This window comes from Cryptotermes secundus, unplaced genomic scaffold, assembly GCF_002891405.2.
Source record: "Cryptotermes secundus unplaced genomic scaffold, Csec_1.0 scaffold304, whole genome shotgun sequence".
NCBI classification, from domain to species: domain Eukaryota; kingdom Metazoa; phylum Arthropoda; class Insecta; order Blattodea; family Kalotermitidae; genus Cryptotermes; species Cryptotermes secundus.
In genome coordinates, this window is record NW_019721521.1 from 2,058,986 (window position 1) to 2,084,424 (window position 25,439).

The 25,439-nt window shown below is 42.3% G+C and overlaps 1 protein-coding gene across 1 annotated transcript in view; it reads right to left on the reverse strand.

Moving 5' to 3' along the window:
- Positions 1 to 25,439, reverse strand: part of LOC111875433 (xaa-Pro dipeptidase) — a 279,631-nt gene that overhangs the window by 44,217 nt on the left and 209,975 nt on the right. The window contains exon 4 of the mRNA XM_023871675.2: positions 18,328 to 18,375. Within this exon, the coding sequence (XP_023727443.1) occupies positions 18,328 to 18,375 (48 nt within the window). The remainder of the gene's footprint in view (positions 1 to 18,327; positions 18,376 to 25,439) is intronic.

Sequence of the window (25,439 nt, forward strand, 5' to 3'; positions counted from 1 at the left end):
TTTAGCGTAACAGAAAACCTGTCTGGTTTCCAAATGACTTTCAGGTTCCAATCGCTATTGGCCTCTATTCTGCGACCAACAATGCCTCCCTGTTTATACAAGGTATCTCAGATTCATTTAACTTTTATTACTAACACTAAATTGTTTGGCGCACACAGTGTTTGGCAGCATATGTAGAAAGTGAGGTAAGAATATTGTCAATTGCGTCAACTGTATTATGACTAATGATCGTTCTAACAGCTAAAACTGGTCTGTTTCCCAAGACTTACTAGAGACAATACGTAGGTTAAGACTTAATAGAAATTCATTGAATCAGATTATATCATCGCTACAACGTATATTCAATACTGGGATTTTAGAAGAAACCCTTATCCGAACATACGCGTTCAATGCAAAATGAAAGTTGCAGTAAGCAATCAACATATTTTTAGATCCCTTCCATAATACTCCTTTCAAATGCACATGAGAACTCTGTAGAACAGCAAGAGAAGGTTTACTTACTTACTTACTTACTTACTTACTCACTCATGGAGCTGAGCACTTCTTGAGGAGCCGATAATTCTGCAGCTACTCAAGAATTTCCCAGCATTTTATGGAACCCGAAGGTTCGTTACTGTGTTCACAAGAGCCCTCGAATGGTCCCTATCCTGAGCCAGATCAATACAGTCCACACCATTCCATCCTACCCATCTAAGATCCACTTTAATATTGTCCACCCACCTACGCCTTGGTCTTCCCAGTGGTCTCCTTCCTTCTGGCTTTCTCACCAATATCCTATATGCATTCCTCATCTCCCCCATTCGTGCTACATGACCTTCCCACCTCATCCTCCTTGACTTGATCATTCTAATTATACTTGGAGAAGAGAAGCTCCTCATTATGCAGTTTTCTCCAACTTCCTCTCGCTCCATCTCTCTTCGGTCCAAATATTCTCCTCAACACCCTGTTCTCAAACACCCTCAGTCTATGTTCCTCCCTTAATGTCAGAGACAAAGTTTCACACCCATACAGAACCACAGACAAAATTATAGTTTTGTATATTCTAATTTTTATGTTTTTGGACAGCAGACGAGAGGACAAAAGGTTCTGGACTGAATGGTAGCAAGCATTACCAGAGTTCAATCGCCTCTTAATTTTCTCCTCAATCAGGTATTGATCTGTTATCGTCGTTCCAAAACAAAAGAGAAGGTTTACAGATGCAAGTATTAGTCACTGTCAGTTTCTTGGGTAGGCCTAGCTCGAGGAAAAAAAAAAGTCCTTTATATTCCCTAAAATTAGACACCGATGACTAACTGAATACAGCTGTAACAATTCGTATGAGTTTCTTCACGTTCACAATAATAAAAGAACCGAAGATTTTAAAAGAGAAAGAACGACTTCAGACTAGAACTAGAAGTACACACAACGTTTTCGCAGCAGAATATTTCGAAACCAAATTGGCCTATTGCATCATAAAACGGAATTTCCTGCCGGTGGTTGTCTCTAGGTCGTTCATATCTTAATACAAAAAAAAACACAGTGCTCTTTGGGTAATTCATTTCGAATATCATTTATGATTTATGTACCCCAGCTGAAGCTGGCACAGGCATCCCGAGATAGGGACTAGCTCTATCGACTGGGCCCAACTAAGTACGTTTTATCTGAACACGGATAGAGAATCTAGTTTCCGAAACGTCGTGTTTTGAAAAATAAACAGGACGGTTTTTAAACAAAGACAAAACGATTGATAATGTCCAAAAACATAATATTTGTGCCAATGTACCATCGTCACAAACTTTTAGATCTGATTCCCAATAAGTCAGAAAGCCGGTCACGGTAGCCGAGCGGTCTAAGGCATGTACTGTCTTCGCTCGCTTGGAAACCGGGATCGTGGGTTCGAATCCCACTCAGGGCATGGATGTTTAGTTTGTGTGTGTGTGTTTTTCTGTGTTTGTGTACAGGTAGAGGCCTTGCGACGAGCTGATCACCCGCCCAAGGAGTCCTACCGAAGGTGTAGGATCTAGAAAAACCGAAGTGAACGGAGAAGTTCATGGAGGTAGGCCTAGGCCCACTGGGGCTGTAGTGCCAAGGGGAAAAAAGTCAGAAAACGTGCAATTAAAACATCAGGCTGAGAAGAGAAACACGAAAACAACATTAAAAGCATGTTATACGAACACTATGTTGAACACTGTCCATTGTCAGGGTAGTGTACTTTCCGTATTTTGAAAAAAAAAATAAGAGCAAGCTTATGATATCACCATGCTGTCTGTGTGTCTGTGATTCACCCCATCAACTTCTGAATGCCTTAACCAATCTTTATGAATCTTGGTATGTATATCATGGCACCTGAGCCCATCTCAATTGCACACTTCATAAATCCCTGCCATTAGTCCGTGTGTCTGCATTTGCAGCCACCTATTGTTGCTAGGCCCATGGCTAGGCAAACACGTTACCGTGGCAATGATTGCACAATCAACAACAGCAGAACTGTTGGACGAGTCGTTTCCTATGCGGCCTGTGTCGTACCAAAGGAACGTAGACGATTAGTTCTTCCCAGAACTTCTTGTTACATATATGACGTTTCTGGAGTTAGCTCTACTCCTGTTTTCAATCAACTAGTTCTAATTATAAAGTAAAGTTGCCCCTATGCTTAATTAGTTAAGCAAAATGAATACATGGGGGAGTGGAGGAATAGCTCCGGCTTTCTTGACCTCTACACTAGATGGAGGTGAGTGGTCAGCTGAACGCCCCTGCCGCTTTAGCCCTGAAGAAGAGCCTCCAGTACCCACTGGACAGGAGACTGGGTGGGCCCCCGGTGTGGACAACGCTGTGGAGGGGGGGAAAATCCTGAATTGCTGTTGTAATTAAACTGACAGATTTCTTTTTAATGTTTAGTGGCGACTAATAGCCGAATCGTGTGTCCACTGACTGCAGTACGATCCGAGAAATGCCAAATGCCAGGTTTCAAGTAAGCAGAACAATTCATACTGCGACATTAATTAAAGCAATAAAGTAATTTCCCTTATTTAAATTAACATACAGATCCTGCAGTGGAGTTTCATATTTACACCAAACACGCTATGGGCGGCCTTGACCACGGATCAGAGAGAAAGATGAGCCACACAAGTTTCTTTTCTGGAACAATAAATCTTCGTTTCACAACGTTCTGGCTCATATCAATCGGATGGGTGAAGACCATAACCGACCACTTGAAATATGAGAGCATGGAACTGGGTTATTTGATGCCATGCGGACGTCAATATGACTGATAAGCAAACAAAATTATCTCACCAACCATCCTGTAAATTATTTCAAGTTAAGATAATCGCAGAAAAACGAATTCTTCAGTGCCTTGTTTTCGGTACTTTAAACTTCGATGTTTTCCTTAAGTTAAACTGGCGTAATTAAAAACTTCAAATACAACAACTTTACGCAATGGAGGGGATTTTGTGCACCGATGAGACGGACAGCTAAGCAGCCGGCAGCGTAGGTACGGCACAGCAGTCCCACCTCAGAAACTGGACTTCCTAAATGGGAAATCTACTTACAGGCTCTAAAGCAGTGCTTCTCAACCGCCGGGCCGCGGCCCACTAGTGGGCCCTGGCATCAATTATACTGGGCCGCGAGAGGCTCTTCTGGAATTTGTCATTTTCATTTTCTAAGCATTTTTCATGAATAAATATTTTATAGTGGAAATATTCTGAGGAGAATAATATTTGTGTCGAGAAGCTCGACACAGAACACCAAAATGTAGCAAATATCGGTGACCAAGCCGCATATTTTTAAACATGGAAGTATTCATGAATGATCGGGAATTTTCAGATATCCAAATCTTTCAACATTCGGGAAAGGCAATACCGGTGTTTATGACCAGTCATAAAAATTGCCTGCAAGTCGATTACAACAATGGGCGGCATATCCTTTGTTCTCAGAACTGAGCGAAATAACATCTGTGTTGCAAATGTCAGTGANCCACTGCTCTAAAGGATATAGGAGACAAAGCTAGAAAGAGTCTGGTCATTTGCCAACTACCAGCAGACACGAAAAAGAGTTTAACACTTAACATCACTAGCATAACGATGTTTCTGTGGATGTGGGCTCGGGTCAACAGTCTGATCCCACCGAGCGACTCCACTCACACTCACCCTGTATGTATTTATATATATTGGTTTAGGTTTGGGGCACGCGGTAGCGTAGTTGGTTGAGGCACTATGCTACAAGCCGGAAGGTTGCGGGTTCGATTCCCAATGAGGTGGATATTTACAATTTACCTAATCCGTCCAGCCGCACTATGGCCCTGGATTCGACTCAGCCACTAACCGAAATAAGTACCAGGAATCTTCCTGGGGGGTAAAGGAGACCGGAGTGTAAGGCTGACAACCTTATCGTCTTCTTTGAACCGATTGTCTAGAGAAAATGTGGGAGCCTCGACGTCTCACAACCCTACGGGCCTTCAGGGCCTGTTAAAGGGATATATTTACCTTATCTTATTGATTTAGGTCTTACCTTTATGAAGGAGTTTAAGATGACATGGTGAAAACTTCATAATATTTAGTTTCGATGAAGGCAAAGGAGCCCCCCTCCCTCCCTCCAACATTTGTAGGCCTACATACGCCTCTATTTAAAGTCATCCACGCTTGACATCTGGGATATATTTCAAATTAAAGAAAATGTTTAATATCTCTACTTGTTAAAACAACGTTCTTGTGGCGAGATAAATGTGTAGGAAAAAATGTCCGTGTGCTTAAACATTACACACAAATACGTGCGGGCGAGTGGATGTAAAGCTCCACTCATCCTCAAAATCGGGACCAGATGGTGGGGAGTGGTCAGATTTACTCCCGGGAAAAGGGTCGCTGACACCCATTGAATGGGTGGTTGGGTGCCCCACAGCCAGTGACGAAGAACCCCGAAACTCTGGAGAGGCAGGAACAAAGGTTCTTCCATCTTGACAGAATAGGGTCTCCGGCCTGTTGCCGTTCACAGTCCATTCTGAAATTATGAATAATGTAGAGAGCCGGCAGGACTACTTGGAAGGCGATTAGTCTGTCGCGAGGCCTCTACCTACATAGAACACAGACACAAACATAGAATGAACGCACACAGACATCAAAGTCTCGAGTTGGACTCGTACCCACGACCCTAGTGTCTCAGACCACTGTGATCTGATTAGTTATCTAAACTAAACATATTAGCCAATTAAAACATGGACGTCACTTCAGCCATTAATCAAACTACAGTAAATCCAATGTCAGCGCTTGTAGCATGACAACAAACAGCGGGCAAGCAGCCCAAAAGTCAAGGTTTGTTATTTAATATTGACCGGTCAGTGTTCCGTATGCCTTCAACCAGAATTTCGTTATTATGAGAGGAAAGACTGAATTCGTGAGGTTTTATGGACAAACCAGACGTCGGCAGAAATATGATTTGCTAAAATTAGCACCAAGTTGCACTTTCATATTAGCCGAGAAACTTCACAGCCATCTGTGAGCCAAGAGTCTAGAAAATGTGGGAGCCTCGAAGTGTCATACCTCTACGGCCTCCACGGTCTGTTACAGGGATAGCTTTACCTATTTTTACGTCATTATTTGCTAAGATTTCTCGCCTGTCAAACTTGAAACTGCAATGAAATATCAGGCCTATACAAGAAGCACAGGATTAATTTATCTCTTTTCTTATGACAGAGCTCTGTCGCTATGAATGAATGAATAAGATGAACTATAGCGAATGTGCAGTACTCTGAGGAAGGCATCTGCGTTGTAATGATTTCTCTCACATTAGGTAATACATTTGTAATACCCCAAAACAAACAAACTCCCTGGTTTTAGTCCGCAAACGAAATATACCGACCGAGAGACCGCCGCTTGTCAGCGAAGTTAGTGCCAACTTTAGCGGATAGTGGGTGACACGTGGTCAGCGCAACGGATCCCCAGGCCGTTAATTTCAGTTTTCTAGACTCAGCCTTACGAGGCTGAGTGGACCCCGTTCCAGAGCCACTACTTCTCAGAAAATCTGGTAGAGCCGGGAATCGAACCCGGACCTCTGGATCTGTAGCCAGGTACTATGACCACTAGACCACAGAGGCGGTCCTGTAATATCCCCATATTAATGAAATCCCGAAATTGATGATACGGGAGTTTGCAGCTTCTAAAACATCTTAATTAGATGACTCAGTCAATAAAATTTCTTCTGGATGGCCTAGGGATCGATTCTAGGGAGTACTGTGATATTTATCTTCGTGATCACATCTAAACCGACTCCTGGATCCACCCAGCCTCGTATCAGATAGAAGCCGGGAAATGAAGCTGGATCTTCAGCTTCTCCTGTGCTGAAATTCAGAGTGCGTTGTGAAGCAATATCTCTCTAAGATACATGAAAGTTTTGAAGAGAGGTGGCCGACCTCCCTGGCAGAACGGGGCTGATAGCGAGCACCAGTACTGGAAGGGCATGGCGACTAGTAGAATAATTAAAGGGGGACGCACAATAGATTAACAACTAGTCGCAGTGCATGGGGAAACCCACCCCCTCCATAATAATAATAATAATAACGGTGTATGACACTCGAGATTACTGGCTTTTTGGACTTCCTCCATCGTCCGGTATTCTAATGAACATTAAAGACACACAACGTTTCGGAAACTGGATCTGTTCCCGTCGTCAGGTGTGAAGGTGGGTGACATGTACTCTGTTGGGTCCGTTAGAAAGAGAGTGACTGAGGTTAGCTCTTTCTAACAGACCCAACAGAGTGTCTCCCACCCCCGCACCCGAGGACGGAAACGGATTCAGTTTCAGAAACGTTGTGTTCTTTAAAATGTTCACTAGAATACCGGCCGATGGACAAAATCCAAAAACCCAGTAATTCCGACTTCGTCTCTGTTTCCCCTCCCGTGCTTTGGCTCCTTGACAACTTCACACTTACACCGGCTTGTCAAACTTACTTCAGAACTGTCATTCTAAAAATGTTATGGGACAAATGCTTGAATATACAAGATATAGTTGCTTTGAATGCTAAATTCTAACAGTCAGCTTGTTACTATCTGTCTAACTGCTTTGTTTACATTCCAGCAGTTCGCTGTTTACATGCCGACGTGGCAACGTGGCACAGGAAACTGTCTATACCACGAACTGGCGTTATGTATGAGCTGACTTGGACCCAAACAAAGCGTCGACCAGTTTCAGCCTGTGGGGCTGCAGTAAGCACATTGTGTGTTGGTTGCGGGTAGAGAAAGGCTTGCGGGTAACAATATCAGTTCTCGTACAATGAACAACTTTCCATAAGAAGTACCAGTATCAAACCTAGCAATGCGCGGAACCAAAGTAGTGACTTTATCTACCACAGTCTTACTATCAGAATATTTTACGTACATCCCTTCGCGGCAACATCCAGACCGGCTCTAGGTTCCAGCAACCTCATTACGGTTACCGGCAGTCAATTCATACAAGTAAATTGGCCAGAACGTCAAGCTGACCGACCGCTTGCCTCCACCCAGCACTAAGGTGCAGAATGCGTGCATTCTCCATCCTGGTGTGGTGCTTAGACAAAGGGTTAATAACCTTACTTTTACCTACAGTTACACCACAAAAGCATGCTACTGTGGCCGTTTAAATAATTCAAGACGTACTTGGATCTAAAACTTTTATACTAGGAAAGTTGTTACGTTAATAACGCTACTGACTTCTTAACTGGAAGTGCCCGGTTCGAACCCAGTTAGGGACCTCCTATCCTCAGATAAATTTCTGGATGGTCTTTTAAAACAGTCCACGTTCCCACATTTCTTCCGAGTCACCATTCACAAGCATCCTACCGCATCCTATTCTAAGCAGCTCTACATAACCTCTGTAGCATCGCAAAATCGTCAAGTAAGATACCCAATTCCTGGGTCGTCCATCTTAAGATGTGTCGTTGTTTCTCCTGGTTCCGCGCCAATAATTTCGCGATTAGTATCTTAGAATAAGTAACGGCCCAGCTTCTCTCTTTGTCCCTATTCACTATTCACAAACATCGTCCATCCATTTATGCTACGTATGTCGAAATGCTATAACGATACTTGCAATATCATGCCAGATATGGGAATGAGATATCCCCTGTAAGAAGGAAAGATAACCGTGTGTGTACTTACAACTGGAAACGCCGATTCAGTTATTAACGTAATTACATGACGCTAATAAAACTGCTGTTTGCGCAATTCCAGACATATCTGTGCTCGGAAAGTCATATTGATTACTGTAAAATTCATGTAAGCTAGGCAATTTTGAAGAGCGACAAGTCAATTACGAAAAAAGGAAGGTATTCATTTCATTCTGTTTTGTAAAATATATGTTACTCAAAATGTCTGAAATACTAAATAAGGCGCGAGTCTTAAAGGTGTCCATATTTTATATTGTAGGGACTATAGCAACTTTTTGTACGATGGCTAATCTTCGGAGAAACTGGTTCGATTTAAGTTTCATTTGAAAGCAGAGGTTATAGTGGACTGAAAAAAAGTCGACTAATTTTGTGTTCGGATACCTCCAAACTTCGTCGAAATTCGTTCAGTAGTTTTGGAATAAGTGAATGAGAATAGTCTTATAAAAGTATAACAGAAGGCTGAATAGTTTACATTTATGTAAACAGTATAATTTATATGTGCTATATAATTCAACGACTGTATGAAATTAAATTCCTAATACCTATATCTCCCACGTAAACAGTTTCTTCCTCGTACTTCAAACTGGTTCGATTTAAGTTTCATTTGAAAGCAGAGGTTACAGTGGACTGAAAAAAAAGTCGACTAATTTTGTGTTTGGATACCTCCAAACTTCGTCGAAATTCGTTCAGTAGTTTTGGAATAAGTGAATGAGAATAGTCTTATAAAAGTATAACAGAAGGCTGAATAGTTTACATTTATGTAAACAGTATAATTTATATGTGCTATATAATTCAACGACTGTATGAAATTAAATTCCTAATACCTATATCTCCCACGTAAACAGTTTTCTTCCTCGTACCTCAAACTATTACGTTTTACATGGTGAACTCTAAGTACGTATGTATTATTACTGATAGTGGGGTGGGACAAGTCCCTTTTACTGCGGCCACATCTGGCCTATTGTACCAGTCCCAGATGATAGGTGATAGGTGATGGTGATTGTGGAGCAATTGGTGAAATGAAGATTGGCAGGAGAAACTGAAGTACTCGGAGAAAACCCGCCCCGGCGCCACTTTGTCCACCACAAATTCCACTTGACCAGACCCGGGATCGAACCCGGGCCGCCGCGGTGGGAAGCCAGCTACTAACCGGTTGAGCTATGGCGCGGCCTTATATGTTGTAACTTTTTAAATAGTTCGTCGATTTCTGTTGAAATCGATGAGAAAATCATGCGCTGTGAGCTACCAAATCATGACTTCCATTAAAAGTGTCATGGCGATCGAGTAAATAAATATATACCTCTCGAGACGCAGCTTTGCGACTGAAAAAGCTGGTGAAGTGCAGAGGAAATATGGATGCATAAGCAGAAGAAACAAGTTTTAATATGGCTGCTGCAATAACAAGTGAGGGTTGTGTGACATCTGCTCCAGGAACCGGTGTGAGAACAATGTATAACTACCAGAATAGTGCCTCACGTACTACAGTTGTGTAGTGTTGTTTATGGGTTACAGTAAACATTACATATCATATTCTAAACAGTCACTGCTGAGTCAATATTCTTGATATTCCTGGAAGGACCGACTTCACCCCTCACATCTAGGGGCGTGTTGTCACTACGCACTGTACATGGCTCGCGTTCCGTACAACATCGCAAAGTTCAGCCTCCAACAGAACGTCATTCAATGGTGGACATCGAAACTCCGTACGAAGGAGCTTTAAAAAGCAAACAATTTAATTTAGACAACTCTTCACGGAGAACGAGAGAATGGTAACCACGTGAAATCTAGGCCTATGTTGTCGTTTTGAAGACGGAACAACTGTCGGCAGATGTCTGAAATGTGGAATGGTAACAGCTTATAAATACAATATGAAATATGTTTGTCTGTTAAAACGTACTAATAGGGGGGTACGAACAATGGGATATTTCACTTATTGAAAAGATAGACTTTGTGTAATGGCTGTAAAACGAACTGCAAAATTTATTTTTCTAATTTTGGTAGACCAATCCCGAAAAGAAAATTAAATAAATTTAGGCGTAAAAACGTTTCCTCCACAATATCCTCGAAGCATTATTCACCTTACTGTTTAGCAAGATTGTCCAGAATAAAATTCCTGATTCGTTCATGAATCATCTGCCCAGTATTAAGCCTCAGATGTAGATTAGTTTGGCGCGAGCTCACATGAGAGGTTGCACGTGATGTTCAACCAAAATAGTATTATTACTGATTATGTTACACTACTTCTATGAATACTGTGCACCTCCGCACGGCAATCGACCTCGCCAGACCGTCTGCAGGGGAGGGCGAGTGGCAGACCATGAATGGTGGTGCATGCGCAAAGCTTCACAACAGAAGAATCAAGCGTGCGAGTGAGAAAGATGAACAGGTACACGATGGAATGTGTGGCTGACACAGTATGTTTTGTAAAGGTATTCACCAGGGTCATGCAGCCGCGGTTATAGTGGTCCTTCCATCTTTTGTATGGTCTACCTTTTCTTTCCCTACTTTTCCTTGTATACTAATGGTTTTTTATTTTTAGTAAATCTGTTTCTTCCATTCTTTCGAGGCAGTGGAACCAATTAGTTTGGCATTCAACTATTCTGTCCAGGATTTAGTTGTCTGATTGCTTTCATTTGTAACAGCCCTTAGGATCCACTTCCTTAACTCAGTTCTCCTGTTGTTTAGTGTCCAGCACTCTGATTCAAGTGACAATGTGGGTACAGCCAATGCTTTATAGAATTTAGGAGTCTCTCTTCTTTCTGTACCACATAGCATTTCCTTGCTTGTAACACAAATGAGCTACAATGGTAGTAATGATAGTTCCTTAATTTACACAACCAGAATCTTCAAAACTAGTACGCATCACTTCAGTATAACATGGGTAATATTATACAGCAGCATCCTGTTGCTCTGTGTAATCTAACTTCGTGTTCCCACCCCGCGCCGGCTCTGCGCAACTTCACACGTCTTCGTCCCTTTATTACATAGCGCTACATGTTTCGGCCTGACTGGTCATCATCAGGCGTGCAAAATACAGATGGAGCCGGGATAGTGCAGTCGGTATAACGACTGGCTACGGGCTGGATGACCGAGGGGTCGGAGTTCGAGTCCCGGTAGGGTCAAGAATCTTCTCTTCCCCACGTCGTCCAGACCAGCTCTGGGGCCCACCCAAACTCCTATCCAATGGGTACTACGGGCTTTTTCCCAGGGGGTAAAGTGGTCGGGGCGTGAAGCTGACCACTCACCTCCAACTAGTGCCGAGGTAAAAAAAAAGTGGATGTATACATCCACTTCCCCATACGCCTTCATGGCGTAGTGCTTAATTAGTTAAGCACAGGGACAACTTTACCTTATATTATGATACAGGGCTATTTTGAAAGGTGTAAAAACGTGCAAAACATCCATACACCGCACTCGTATAAGCTCATGTATTCAGTAGATCTTGACCACGCTTAATAAGTGTTCCCATTCGGCAAGAAATTAAGATACTAACGTAAGCTATACGACATCAAGAAAATATTTACAGGTAGGATCAAGGAGGGGCCACAACGCTGTTCAGATATATCTGGAACAGAATGCAACAGGCTTGGGTCATATGCAAATAAATTACAAATGTAAAATGACATATGACATGTAATAACAAAAGCAATAAAGGCAGTACGGATATTTGTCTACTATGCAGGACTATAATTTAATAATCGCTTCAAAACAGGACATAACTCAGATCCTGGTCTTCTGTTTTTAACAAATTATAAGGAAGTCATCTAATCTCCAACCGTCAGTAAACCCAAAGAAAATATGAAGAGTTATAAATCAAAACTTATTTGCTTTTGTGTGCTGCATTAGTGTTAACCGTCTCGCCTTTATTAGTTGAGAATTCTGAAATGAAAATATTCTAAGATTTAAAGCGAAGCAATTTTATATACAAATACGTGCCTGCGCGCGCGATTTGTATATGCGCACGCAGTATTTTCTCTGGCGGCTCACATTAGTATGAAGCAGTCTACAGGCACTTTCTAACAAAACGTCCGTTAATGAAAGTAAATGAATTGGCGAACAATCACATTTAGATCTAATGACAAAAAAAAAATTCATACAAAATTTCATGAAAATCAAGCAGTCTTTTTGTAAATTTGAATTGGCGGCACACGCGGGCGAGTATCAGCACCAACACGCTGTATATAATATATTCGTGTATATATACTGTTAAGGTTTTTGCTAACTACTGCCTGCTTCATTCTGATTTCTTGTTCGCCTTTCTCTTCAACTGTGAGGATGGAGACGACATGTTCCTCCGAACCGTTGGCTGACTGAACAGACTACATAGCGCTATATCCCATAAGACAGAACTCTTCATAACCACCGCTGTTTGAGCCTCAAGTCTTATAAATTACAGTCGGTGTTTCTAAGTCTGTCACAATGAAAACAACGTATTACAACAACCTGTATTCAGTGAAGGATACAACTTATATCCGTTTCTCCATTAATTTCTGTATTATTTCCTTGACCACTGAATACATGTTACGAGACACGTCACTCTTATACCCTGAGGATGGTTCCCCTAAACTTCAGTAAACACCTGCCAGACTACACGCCGTTACAACGCGGTAGACAACTACGTTGAAAAATATTTTCAATATACTTAAAAATAAAATTGACTAATATTGTGTCCTTCAGTGTAGAATCCTTAATAATTTCTACCCTGCAGATATGGGGCATGGCGTTCCTCCGAAACCTCGGTATCCAGCTACTAAACTACACGGTGTCATAATGTAGAAGACCAAAAAATCTGTAACAGCGTCCACGCAGTTTACATACTGTGTACGTTAAGCAGCGCCAGTGTTTTCATGTGTTTGTAATACGTGCCTCTGATGATGGTTTCTCTTGAACCGAAACATGTAAGGCAAGTGAGATAAATAAGTGACCTAAAAACATTGTTACACTCGACGGATTTTTCATTGACAATTTGCCAAAAAATAACCTTTACATTCGTGATTAACCTCGGATCTTAAGTTACTTATACAGATGTCCGGATGAAAGGTTTCCAAAATAAAATCATTATATCTCAGAAAGGGTTTATTATACACATTAATGGGTTACACCATTACAAAGGGAAACTATCAAAGTTATTTCTGAGTATATAACTTTCTCAATAAATTTAAACGTGGGCTCACTTGGTGGCAAGACAAACATCCAGGCTTGAAGTATGCCTGGTGTTACCGTTGCCACAGCGTCCCTTGCGCAGGCCTTCAGGTGTTGAAAGTCATTGATCTTAACCCGGTAGACAATCTTCTTCACATAACCCCACAAGAAAAAAATCCACTGAGGTTAAATCTGGCGACCTAGGAGGCCAAGCAATTGGTCCCCATCGGCCAATTCATATTCCAGCCATCTCTCTGTCCGGGTGATTCCTAACATGGTGGCAAAAATGTGGCGGCGCATGCGCGTAAGGCGGGTACGAAAAAAATCTTTCAGTTTTCCTTTCTGATGACATAAACCGGATACGTGTATGACAATTAGTTTCCGATATATATATATATATATATACGTATATATTTCATTTTGGACACCTTTCATCCGGACACTATATAAAAGTGAAAGTTTCATGATGGAACTGATTCCAGGTAGGTTTATATCATTGCATTTATACCTTGTTTTGAGGTTAGGGTACCTTCTGTTTAGGGTAGCTAGGCCCTCATCTGTAGATGTCCCTCTAATTTATTCCCTGTCAAATGCTGACCAAGTGCGGGAATTGAAGCAAGAGAAAATACAACATAACGCTGAAATACACTCAGTAAACTGACTGATTACTGAGCCGGAAGTGGGAATTGTTTCTCTTCGCAATCATATCCACACTGACTCTAGTTTCTACGAAGCTTTCGTGGATAAAGTGGCCTAATCGTGAAGGTTCTATCACCTCGAGATCATAACACATGAATATTTACTTCTGCCTTCGGGACGCGGTGCTTATGGGTACAGACAATTTTACATTTCTTTTCACATCACGAATTTCAATATCGCGATTCTGAACACCCTATAACTGAACCACTTCCCAACACAACAAAAAGCTATGAGCTTCAAGTAGGTGGGAAGGTTAGCCAGATCAAGCACCTGCCACGCCATACACAGGATGGGGGTCTTTGTTGTTGTAGCTATCCCTTTAAATGTGGGTATGAAAACATCGCACAGTACAAAGCGTACACCCTCCAAACGTTTCTTCCTTTTCCACTACTTGGACCAAAGTAAACAAGCAACAAATTAGTATACAGGAAACGGATGCAGTTTCTCCTTCATCTGCTTTCCTGAGTCACGCTCTGACAAACATTCAAACACTTGTACCAGCTTAGCAGCACGAGAAAGCGTTGCACCAAATTTGTCCATCTGTCGTGCTCCAAGGACTCTGAAACGGTCACTGCTGTACCATCTATGTCGCTTCCCGTTATCTGATTTACTGCTATGAAACACGCTTGGCAGACATTCTTCTTAAATTTAATAACGGAATATGGATGCATTGTCTTGCTGGAAATGAATGAGGCCATAAAGGAAGAATCGTGGGAGTAAACAGAAGAAAGAGTTCATGATCACCTCTGCTGATACCTGGGGATGCTACAGGAAACAGTCGTTAAAAAGAAAGACGACATTTTCAACACACAATTAAAACTGATAAATCTTATGATTAAATAAGAAGGAATGAAGTAGAATTAGTATAATTCCTTCAGGAAGTCCTGTTCAATTCAGGAAACTGAATATACCAAGCGACTCGGAAATAGACTTTACAGAGTGTCCCTAAAAATATGCACACTACGGAGGTTAACAACATATGAAAACAACAGAGGTTGTGCAATGGTATTTTGAAGTGATGTAAGCTGACAGGTGAAAGAAGCGCGCGTCACTTAGTACTAGCCCACCCTGCTAGATGGCAATATCCAGCGTAAAACAAAATGGCGGAACCGCGATTAACATCTGAGTAATGTAAGCGGATCCTTAAATGCAACTGGAAAATGAAGAATGTGACACGTGCAAAGATTGAGGAGAAATTAATTGAACATCACCACCCACACCTGTAACAATTATCAGGTTGCGTGATATATGAGGCAGATGGAATAGTGCAAAACGTAACGAAGAGACGTACATTTGAATACAATACGGCTGTCTGCGTTTGTTTGTTTGTTTGTTTCGTTAATATTAAAAGTTCCAACTACTGCGTTTACTTTGATAACTTTTCTTGCATAATAAGCGAAAGCTGACAGTAAAAAGTGATCGATTTTATCAGTTTCATCGACTGCTGAGTTCTAGAATAAATATATTTTTACCTTCATGCCCCACAAATCCTTTCAAGGCCTGTTATTTGACCACAGGCGAAACTTTATCTTTGAACTGTAGGAAATAAATGCTTTTATACCTGCTGAATCTAACTGTAAAACGTAAGTCTTTTGTTTGATTTAACGTAAACGGATTTAGAGTAGGTCTAAACCGTTACCGGCAGCAGAAATAGCTTGCCGCTTATTAGGAACGTTTTGTCAGCTACTAACTTAATGCAGAATCGGTTACATTTATCGTGATGATTGACGAAATGGAGGAATTTATAGCATGCAGGAAAAAAGAAATGAAACAGAGAAGAAACTGCACGAAACAAAAATTTAAATTTCAAGTACTAGGTTTCATTAAGCGCAGTCGGTATAGCGACTGTCTACGGGCTGGACGACCGAGGGGTCGGAATTTTCTCTTCTCCACATCGTCCAGACCGGTTCTGGGGTCCACCCAGCCTCCTATCCAGTGGGTACTGGGGGCTCTTTCTTAGGGGGCAGAGCGGCAGGGAAGTGAAGCTGACCACTCCAGCTAGTGCCGTGGTCAAGAAAATGTGGATTTATATATTCACTCCTCCATATGCCTTCATGTCCTAGTGCTTAATTCGTTCAGCACAGGCAGAGGTTTACTTTCACCTTTACATTATATACAAGTATACAACACGAGACAGAAAGACGAACGAACACGAATCCACGATCCCAGTGCTCGAACCTAGCGACAACTCAGATCAAATTCGAAGTCAGAGCCTCGTTTAATATAAAAACTCCCCTGCGTAATATTCTCCAATTCGTTTCCCGCTGTAATTTTCCTCATGTTTCTCTTCCTGTTGACGTTACTGCGTTGGCAAGAAATAAAGAGGCAGCAAAATACGTCAGCAGCCATGACACTCTTCAAAGCCCCTATTGTAAACAAATAACGGCGAGGAGTTAAGCCGAGCCCCTATGTCACGACATTTGGATGCTCCGTGCTCTTCGTCAGGGAGTTCCATAAAGGAGTTTAATTACATTGTTTAGGATGCATATATTATGTGGCAGTTTTATCACCTTCAGTGTGTTTTACTGTTTGGCAGTACAAAGATGTACACCTCACTGTATTAAGTCTTTTCAGATACCGCTTAGCATGCCTAAATATATGGACAGGCCATATCACGATGTACCTACAGGATGATAATATAACAAATGTTTTATGTCCTTTTAGCTTCACTCGGTAGAGATGAGAAAATCAAGGTGAGCTGTTTATCATTTGCATTGTTTAAAGACAGATCTAACAGAAGTTTGTTTTATTCCAAGGATTCTTTTTAATCAAAAGCATCCATTAGAATTAGTGGAAATGAAGTAGAAAACCAGTTTCCGAATAGGTTCTTCACTATGTTGAGTATATCATTTGAAATAATGTACAGTGTATTGAGAATGGTAAAGAACTCGGTTATTGCAAAGGCCATCTCACTACGAGTATAGATACAGCAATGTAAGTAAGGAAATTCAAATGGATCAAGCACATATTTTTAAACAGTTAACTCTTCGGACTTCAGAAACTGCTGTTGTGAGCCTCTTTGGATGTGCTGTCCGGGGGGTGGGTGTCTCTTTCAACTTACACGCAAGTCTTGTAACTGCCCCGGTCTCCAAGAAGGCAAAATCGAAACCTAGAAAGTAAGATACAATTGTCCCTGTGCTTAACTAATTAAGCACTACGCCATGAAGGTGTATGGGGGAGTAGATGTATAGATCCACGTTTTCTTGACCTCGGCACTAGTTGGAGGTGAGTGGTCAGCTTCACGACCAGGCCGCTTTACCCTTTGGGAAAGAGCCCCCGGTACCCATAGGATAGGAGGTTGGGTGGACCCCAGAGCCGGTTTGAACGACTTGGAGAAGAGAAAACTCTTGACCCTACCGGGACAAGAACTCCAACCCCTCGGTCGTTCAGCCCGTAATCAGTCGCTATACTGACTACGCTATCCCGGCTCTGTTTATCTATAAAGGTTACCTAACTGATATTCAGTTCTGAACCGAAGTAGCCATGATATAAGAAGAACGTTTCTATACTTTAATGTAAAGTAAAGAAGTAAAGCTATCCCTGTACCAGGCCCTGAAGGCCCATAGGGTTGTGAGACGATGAGGGTCCCACATTATCTAGACAATCGGCTCAAAGATGGCGGTAAGGTTGTCAGCCGCACTTTACTCCCCAGGAAAATTATTTAATTAATTCCTGGTACTCATTTCTGTTAGAGGCTGAGTCAACCAGGGCCGTAGTGCGGCTGGAAGGATTAGGTCAATTGAAAAAAATCCAATCACCTCATCGGGACTTGAACCCGCGACCTTCCGGCTTGTAGCATAGCCCCTCAACCAACTACGCTACCGCGTTCTTTAACAACATGTACAACTCTTATTCAAGGCATTTTTCTTAGCAGGTGACTATTTTAAATTCTTTGACTTTAGTCCGTAAGCGAACTACACCGACGGAGCGACCGCCGCTTGCCGGCGAATCTGTGGTCTAGTAGTCAGAGTTCCTGGCTACAGATCCAGTGGTCCGGGCTCGATTCCCGGAGCTACCAGATTTTCTGAGAAGTAGTGGGTCTGGAACGGGGTTCACTCAGCCTTGTGAGGATAACTGAGGAGCTACCTGAACGGAAAAGTAGCGGCTCCGGTCTAGAAAACTGAGATTAACGGCCGTGGGGATAATTTGCGCTGACCACGCGACACCCTCCATCCGCTAAAGTTGGTAGGTGACTAAGTTACTTAGCGATATAGGTACCAAGTCCAAAGATGCAGGTCTACTTAGGATTTCAAGTAAAGCTGACTTTAAGGCGCGGATTAATTCCAACAGAGAAGTGATAAGTTTGTGGAATTCTGAACAATTAGTAAGGAGTACATCTAAGTAAAAATAAATAAATAAATGAAAAAGAAAGTACTTACCAATGTGAGAAGGACACTGGGATTGTATTTCTTCAGCACACTGACAATCTGTAAAACAAAAAAGAAATCTGTAATTGAGGTTCTAGAAGGAAATAGAACGGTGAAAGTCACGACAAAAGAAATTCCTCTAAATAGGATCAATTTACTGTAAAGTTGTATAAGAGACAATTACTTGCTTTTAAGCATCTCATGATTCTTCTAGTTTAGAAATTCATTGGAACAAATTATCAGTTCCTGCTACAAGCCGGAAGGTCGCGGGTTCAAGTCCCAATGAGGTCACTGGGTTCTTTCAGTTGACCTAATCCTTCCAGCCGCACTATGGCCCTGGGGTTTACTCAGCCTCTAACAGAAACGAGTACCAGGAATTAATTAAATAATTTTCCTGGGGAGTAAAGCGCGGCCGGCGCGTAAGGCTGACAACCTTACCGCCATCTTTGAGCCAATTGTCTAGATAATGTGAGACCCTCAACGTCTCACAACCCTATGGGCCTTCACGGCCTGGTACAGGGATAGCTTTACTTTTTAGTCTTTCGATGACAACAGGGTCGCTTCTAGCTTTGGCACAGTTACGTTCTGATCACAATGCACTGTTTCGTGTTTGAAGCAGACCTACTTCTCCACTGCCAGCGACTGCAACTGTGCGCGGTGAGAATGAGGAAGCGCGGCTAATGAGACGGATAAGGTCCTAGAGATTGGGGTTGTATTATCAACTCAAGTCAAATGGTGATTAGGTTAATAGATGTGTCTATCGTTCTTGCACTGAAGTCGTCTTATATTTCTCCATTTCTTGTCGGTATCATTGCTCGCTGCTTTACGGCACACAAGGTCTTAGACCGTTCAAACCCTATATTGGAATCGTGGGTTCGAATCCAGTTCGTGGAATCCTGGCCTGGCCGCTTTACCCCCGGGGAAAACCGTACCTTACGTAAGCATTTACTGATTCTGGCTCTGTTCTTCAACCTCGGTACTAGATGGTGAGCAGTCAGCTTTACGGCCTAGCTGCTTTACCCCCGGGGAAAACCGTACCTTACGTAAGCATTTACTGATTCTGGCTCTGAATAGTTTGGAAATTATCTCTGTCACGTCTTGCAGTGACCTGGTAAAGAGCGACTTAATTATAATCTAAGTCACCGCGATATTTAGACTCTTCCCTAAGTTAAAGTTCATGGGGTAAGGCAGATATGAAGGATTAAAAACACATGGTTTCTGCACCAGTAACGTAACTGATTTGCTAATACGTTTCTATTCATTGTCTTACCATAAATATCGACATGAAAGTAATGTTTCGGTCACGCCATGTAAGGTTAGGTCACGCTACCTACTACTGGATCTGAAAAAACTTTACAATGTCGTCACAACTTCGAGGCCTACTGAAAAGAATTAACTCAGATCAAGGTCTAAATAAATAAACAAAGTGAAGTTATTTCTCTGCATAATTAAGGAAAGCACTGCGAGATTTCGTTGTCAGACATCCTAATTTAGTTCATCACTCCAATTAGGAGATTGAGTTGCGTAGGCACATAAAAGAAGAGGCGAAATTATTGATTTATTTTATCTTTATCTTAAGTGTTAAATACATCAAATCGGGACGATAAGAGTTTTAAGCTAAACAGTAACAATCGTTTCCACACTCCATTCACGTTTCTTGGTGGTGTTGCCAGATTCTAAATTCGCTACACATTTCCATGATGTACTACTCTGTTGCTGATTCTGGTTTCGTGTTATGCTTATACATTTGGAACAGGTTTATTTCCAGACCAATTTCTTTGAGGGCATTTCCGCATTCTTCTGACATTTTTATCCGTACCCAGTAAGCATCAATCTGAGTTATGTCAGTCATTTGTAGCTCTTCCTTGGTCTACAGAAATGTGTGTTTGTATACAGTGTAGGCCAACAGGTGAGGTAAAAGGTAAAGTTGTCTCTGTGCTTAATTAGCCTAACCATCACGTCATAAAGAAGCATGGAGGTTTGCAGGTACAGCTCCAAGCATTCTTCGCTTTAGCCTCTGGAAGAACACACCCAGGACCCATTTTAGAGGAGGCTGTGTGGGTTCCAGATTCCGGTTGTGGAGAAATGCAAGGGGCCAAGCAAGAATTATAATTCCGTCAATTACAGTTCGCATATGAAGAGCTGAAGAATAATCAATCGATAATTTTGTTGCATACAAATTAAACTAATAATCCACAAAGCAATCTTCTGCATCTGACGGGACTTGCAGCCCGAATCCCTGGTTGTCCAGTCTGTAGCACAGTCAATATATGACTAAGTTTTCGCAGCAAATTTTTTTCCCCTTGGCACTACAGCCCCAGTGGGCCTTGGCCTACCTCCATGAACTTCGTTCACTTCGGTTTTTCTCGATCTTACACATTCGGTAGGACTCCTTGGGCGGGTGATCAGCTCGTCGCAAGGCCTCTACCTGTACACAAACACAGAAAAACGCACACACACAAACTAAACATCCATGTCCTGAGCGGGATTCGAACCCATTATCCCGGTTTCCAAGCGAGCGAAGACAGTACATGCCTTAGACCGCTCGGCTACCGTGACCGGCTTTCGCAGCAAATAGTAGTGCAACAATTACAAGATAATGGGGATAAAACATCCCTTCTTTAAGCTTATCGTGAACTGGGAATACGCCCACTCAATAGGGCGTTGTAAACGTTTGATAGCATACAGCATTTTCACAATAAATGATTTTTAGTTCCAAGCTTGAGGATTACTCAATTTCGGCTGTCCACGGTTGCTTATTCAATATGTTCGCATCCTCCTTCCGTATCTGGAGGTCGTCGTCAACTTCGAGAAAACTAGGATAATAGCAATAACAATAATAACTTCTTCGTGAACACTCTTCACGGTCAACTAGTCAGGGATTCTCCAGGAAAATTCGTCTGCAAAGGAAGAGTTATACGGCCAGCGTCATCCGCCAAAATGTCCCCAATATCTTATCGTAAATACAACATTCCATTCGTATTGTATTCCTATCTGATCTACAATTCATTTTCAAGAAACCCATAAATATAAATATTTTGACAATCATCCTATCTTTTCATTTCTTGTTGTGTCGCAACCTAACATCAGGTGACGAAGGTAAACAAAAACCTACACAGTACATTATCACCCTGTCTTAGTCGATACGAAGAACATATTCACGTGACAGGGCGGGGCTTGTGATTTTACAACTTACAGTGACGATAAGACGTTATAAAAATAAATATGAACCAAACTGTAGAGACAACCTCTGTTATATGGTGCCGCAGTATCCCTTCACTATCCCCCATCGTTTGTTGAATTCGGCATCGATTTCTCTTGATTTTATATCGATAAATGGTGGGGTCACAAGATTCATGGGACTGCAAGGTCGTGATTGTGAAGCAGCGCCCATTTTGGAATGCCATCCAGCTGCTTCTCCAGAGGGGCTGAGAGATTAACACACAGATCCCTGATCCCACGCGTCCAGAATGACGTCAGTCTCTTCATGCTTTACTCTAATGAATGGCTTGTCGTTGGGTTACATTGGACCGCTTTAAAATGAAGACACTTACTACACGAATTTCTTTTCGTAAAATGTGAAGTTGTCCCTGCGTTTAACTAAGTAACCACTACGCCATTAGGGCGTATGGGGGAATGGATGTATAGATCCACATTTTCTTGGTGAGTGGTCAGCTTCACGCTCCGGCCGCTTTACCCCGGGAAAAGAGCCCTCGGTACCAATTGGATAGGAGGTTGAGTGGGCCCCAGAGCCGGTCTGGCCGATGTTGAGAAGAGAAAATTCCGAATCAACCGGGAGTCGAACTCCAGCCCGTAGTTAGTCGCTATACCGACTATGCTATCTTGTACGAAATGTTATCAATTACATGGATTTTTGTGTTATACAGAACTGAACCCTGAATAAGCATCTGAAATGAGAACAAATCTGGAGTGTTGAGGAAAGAAGGAAGGTTGTGGCCCGAAACGCCCGCAGCAATACAGACACATTTCGTTCGTAGCTATGACTCACTTTCCATGTTTATACTTATGTAGTGCACAAGTTAGCAGACAATTGGTCCCACTGCAGATAACGATAGAGATATCAAGAGATCGTCCAAGAACAGGTAGGTCACAAGAAACGTCACTAAAACACAAGAGACACTTGTTCGAAATCATGGAACATTCAGAACTGAATGTGACCTTTCGCAGTCACATGTTTGTCGAATCCCGAACAAAGGCCTGCGAATGTGACCGTTACCATGTAGAAATTGCTCTGTGCGATAGAAACATGTGCTGTGATGCAACATTTTCCTGGAAATCAAGAACTGGGAACATAATATTCATAAATTAACAATATTCAGTGACGAGGCAACTTCTCATACTAGTTCAGTATAATTATTATTTTTATCAACACGAAAATATTATCTTAACAAAAACATATCTCAAATTATAGCCTATTATTTCAGCGCTGTTTTCATAAAACTAAACAAGAGAACTGCGCGCAAACATCTATAAATTGAGGCGAATTTGATTCTGTAACACTTAGGACGTACTTGTCACTTATGACCTCTACTATGAAGGTCAACAGCGGATGACAGGGTGAATATAACTTATGAACTGATAGGACAGTAAAGAAGTGTCATGTTTGTAAAACTATAGAAACACTGACCTAGGGAGTCTAGTTAATATGAATATCTCCAGTAGAAGATACTACCTTGAAACTACCAATGTCTTAGTCCTTTAAGGTTGTCACTATAGAGGGAGTTTGGTATGGTGAACTGATTTACTGACCGCTTATAAGTATTACTTGGAACTACGAGCACTTGCAACGCCATCGCTGATCTATACTTCACAAATCACCACAGCACCTGCTAACCCGTTTACAGCCTGATATGTCTTCACCAGCCGTTCCCTGGCAACGGCTTTAATAGTCAAGATTATTCAGCTTCACGCACTTAGGTCCTCGTCAGGCCGCCTGTCAACTCAATTACCGCGCCATCTCTTCTCAGTCTCCCTTGGAGAGCTCAACTGAACTGGTTGCCTCAGTTCTCTTCTGTATAACCCCTCGGCGCGGATCGCGCAGACAACAACCCGTTGCATGCGTGACCGTTGCCGCGGGAACGTGTTTACAGAGCCGTTTTCGAGAACAGTGTCCGATAAAACAGCCCATCTCACGATCGTTGCATATCAACGGCTATACACGCTACAACATTATCTGGAAACAACAGATCTCTTATTCCTTTATTGCTTCCTCCAAACTTGGCCTGTAAGGTGTGTCATAATCCCGATGCTGATATGCTACCAAATATGATAATTATTAATTCATCGCTCTTGCGAGCATCTACATATAGACTGGAATGTTTGATAAAACAGGAGCTTTTTCTGCTGATCCTATCGTTATAGACACTTGAGATGGCTATGTATCTGCATTGCTAAATACGTTGTAAATATGTTCTAATGTAATGGGATATTGTCAAGTTTTTATGACTCCGTGACCAATTATAAGGGGTTTTGGATTGAATGCCTGGATTTATTGACGCCTTCTTGTAATCTCCCTTAATCACAAATTACAACAGCTCACAATCAATGACCGCCTAAAACTCGCTCCATTCTCGTTCTCGTTCTGATTTGAGAGAGAGAGAGAGAGAGGGAGTTACTTTGCGACTGGCGGTTTACTGCAAATCTGTTCGTTTTGGCGACAAGTCCCTTGAGACTCACTGCCAGTAATTTTATTTTCCAACTGAACTCTTGCGGTTACAGTCCCTATATAACATCCTCTCTGATGACAGGATGGGTCTGTCATTTACAATTGCTGCTGGTTCTCGCCAGCACAGTCATTCTCAGGTTCAAGTCCCGCGGACTCATGACCACATTTTACTCTCTGAGGTTCGAGACTCCCCCAGCCTGGAGGGCCAGGTCCCCGTATTTATATCCCACAGGAACAGGGTGGCCCGGTTATAACCCCAGGCACTGGGGTCCTTTTCTTCGCCTCTTACGACTTGCAGGGCTATGGCGGAGGTATTCGACCCTGCCTCCACAGGGGATTTCTGATTTGATTCGATTCTGTACCACTTATATAGTCTTGAGGCGGAACCATAGAAAACATATCCGTCGCCTAACAATGGATATATATGCGAACAACATGGAAAACACCTCTTCCTCTAGTGTTCTATTCACGGGAACTGCAAGTCCATCGCCGTATATAAGTCACGTGCCTGAATCGAATTCGACTGATGAGATTTATTTCATATCTGCCATGTCATAATGCAGGGGCACGCGGTAGCGTAGCTGGTTGAGGCACTACGCTACAAGCCTAAAACCCGCCGGTTCGAGTCCCGATAAGTTTACTGGATTTTTTCAATTCACCTAACCGTGGTCCAGGGATCGACTCAGCCTCTAACAGAAATGAGTACCAGGAATCTTCCTGGGGGGGGGTTAAAGAGAGGCCGACACGTAAGACTGACAACCTCACCGCCATCTGTGATCCGATTATCTAGAAAATGTGGGAGCTTCGACTTCTCACAACCCTATGGGCCTCCATGGTCTGTTACATGTCATAATGCTAACTACAATAAAACTATAGATCAAATGTGGTTCACAGAATTTCTATCACGAATTTTACACTGCAGCAACATAGTATTTCATGCCAGTAGAAAAATACAGATCGATCAATGTTGCAGCAACTCACCCATGGTTTCGCTTTATTTTATTTTGCAGGTGTTTGAGTAATCGGTGACAATTAACTGATCCATGGTCAACACTTTCAACTCTCCTTTCACTGTTTATATACTTTTGAACACGCTGATGAAATCGAAAGTCAGCATACAGTATGACTCTCACTGTGTCACTATTGTAGCAGTTTTCAATATAGCCCCTACGCCGGGGACGTTCAAATATCAGATCCGGTCTACATTTGTACGTTTTTGTATTACTAGTGGGGTGGGACTAAGTCCTTGTACTGCGGCCACTTCTGGCCTATTGTACCAGCCCCTGATGATAGGTGAGGGTTGTTGTGGAGCAATTGGTGGAATGAAGATTGACAGGGGAAACCAAGTACTCGGAGAAAACCTGCCCCAGCGCCACTTTGTCCACCACAAATCCCACTTGACCAGACCCCGGGATCGAACCCGGGCCGCCGCGGTGGG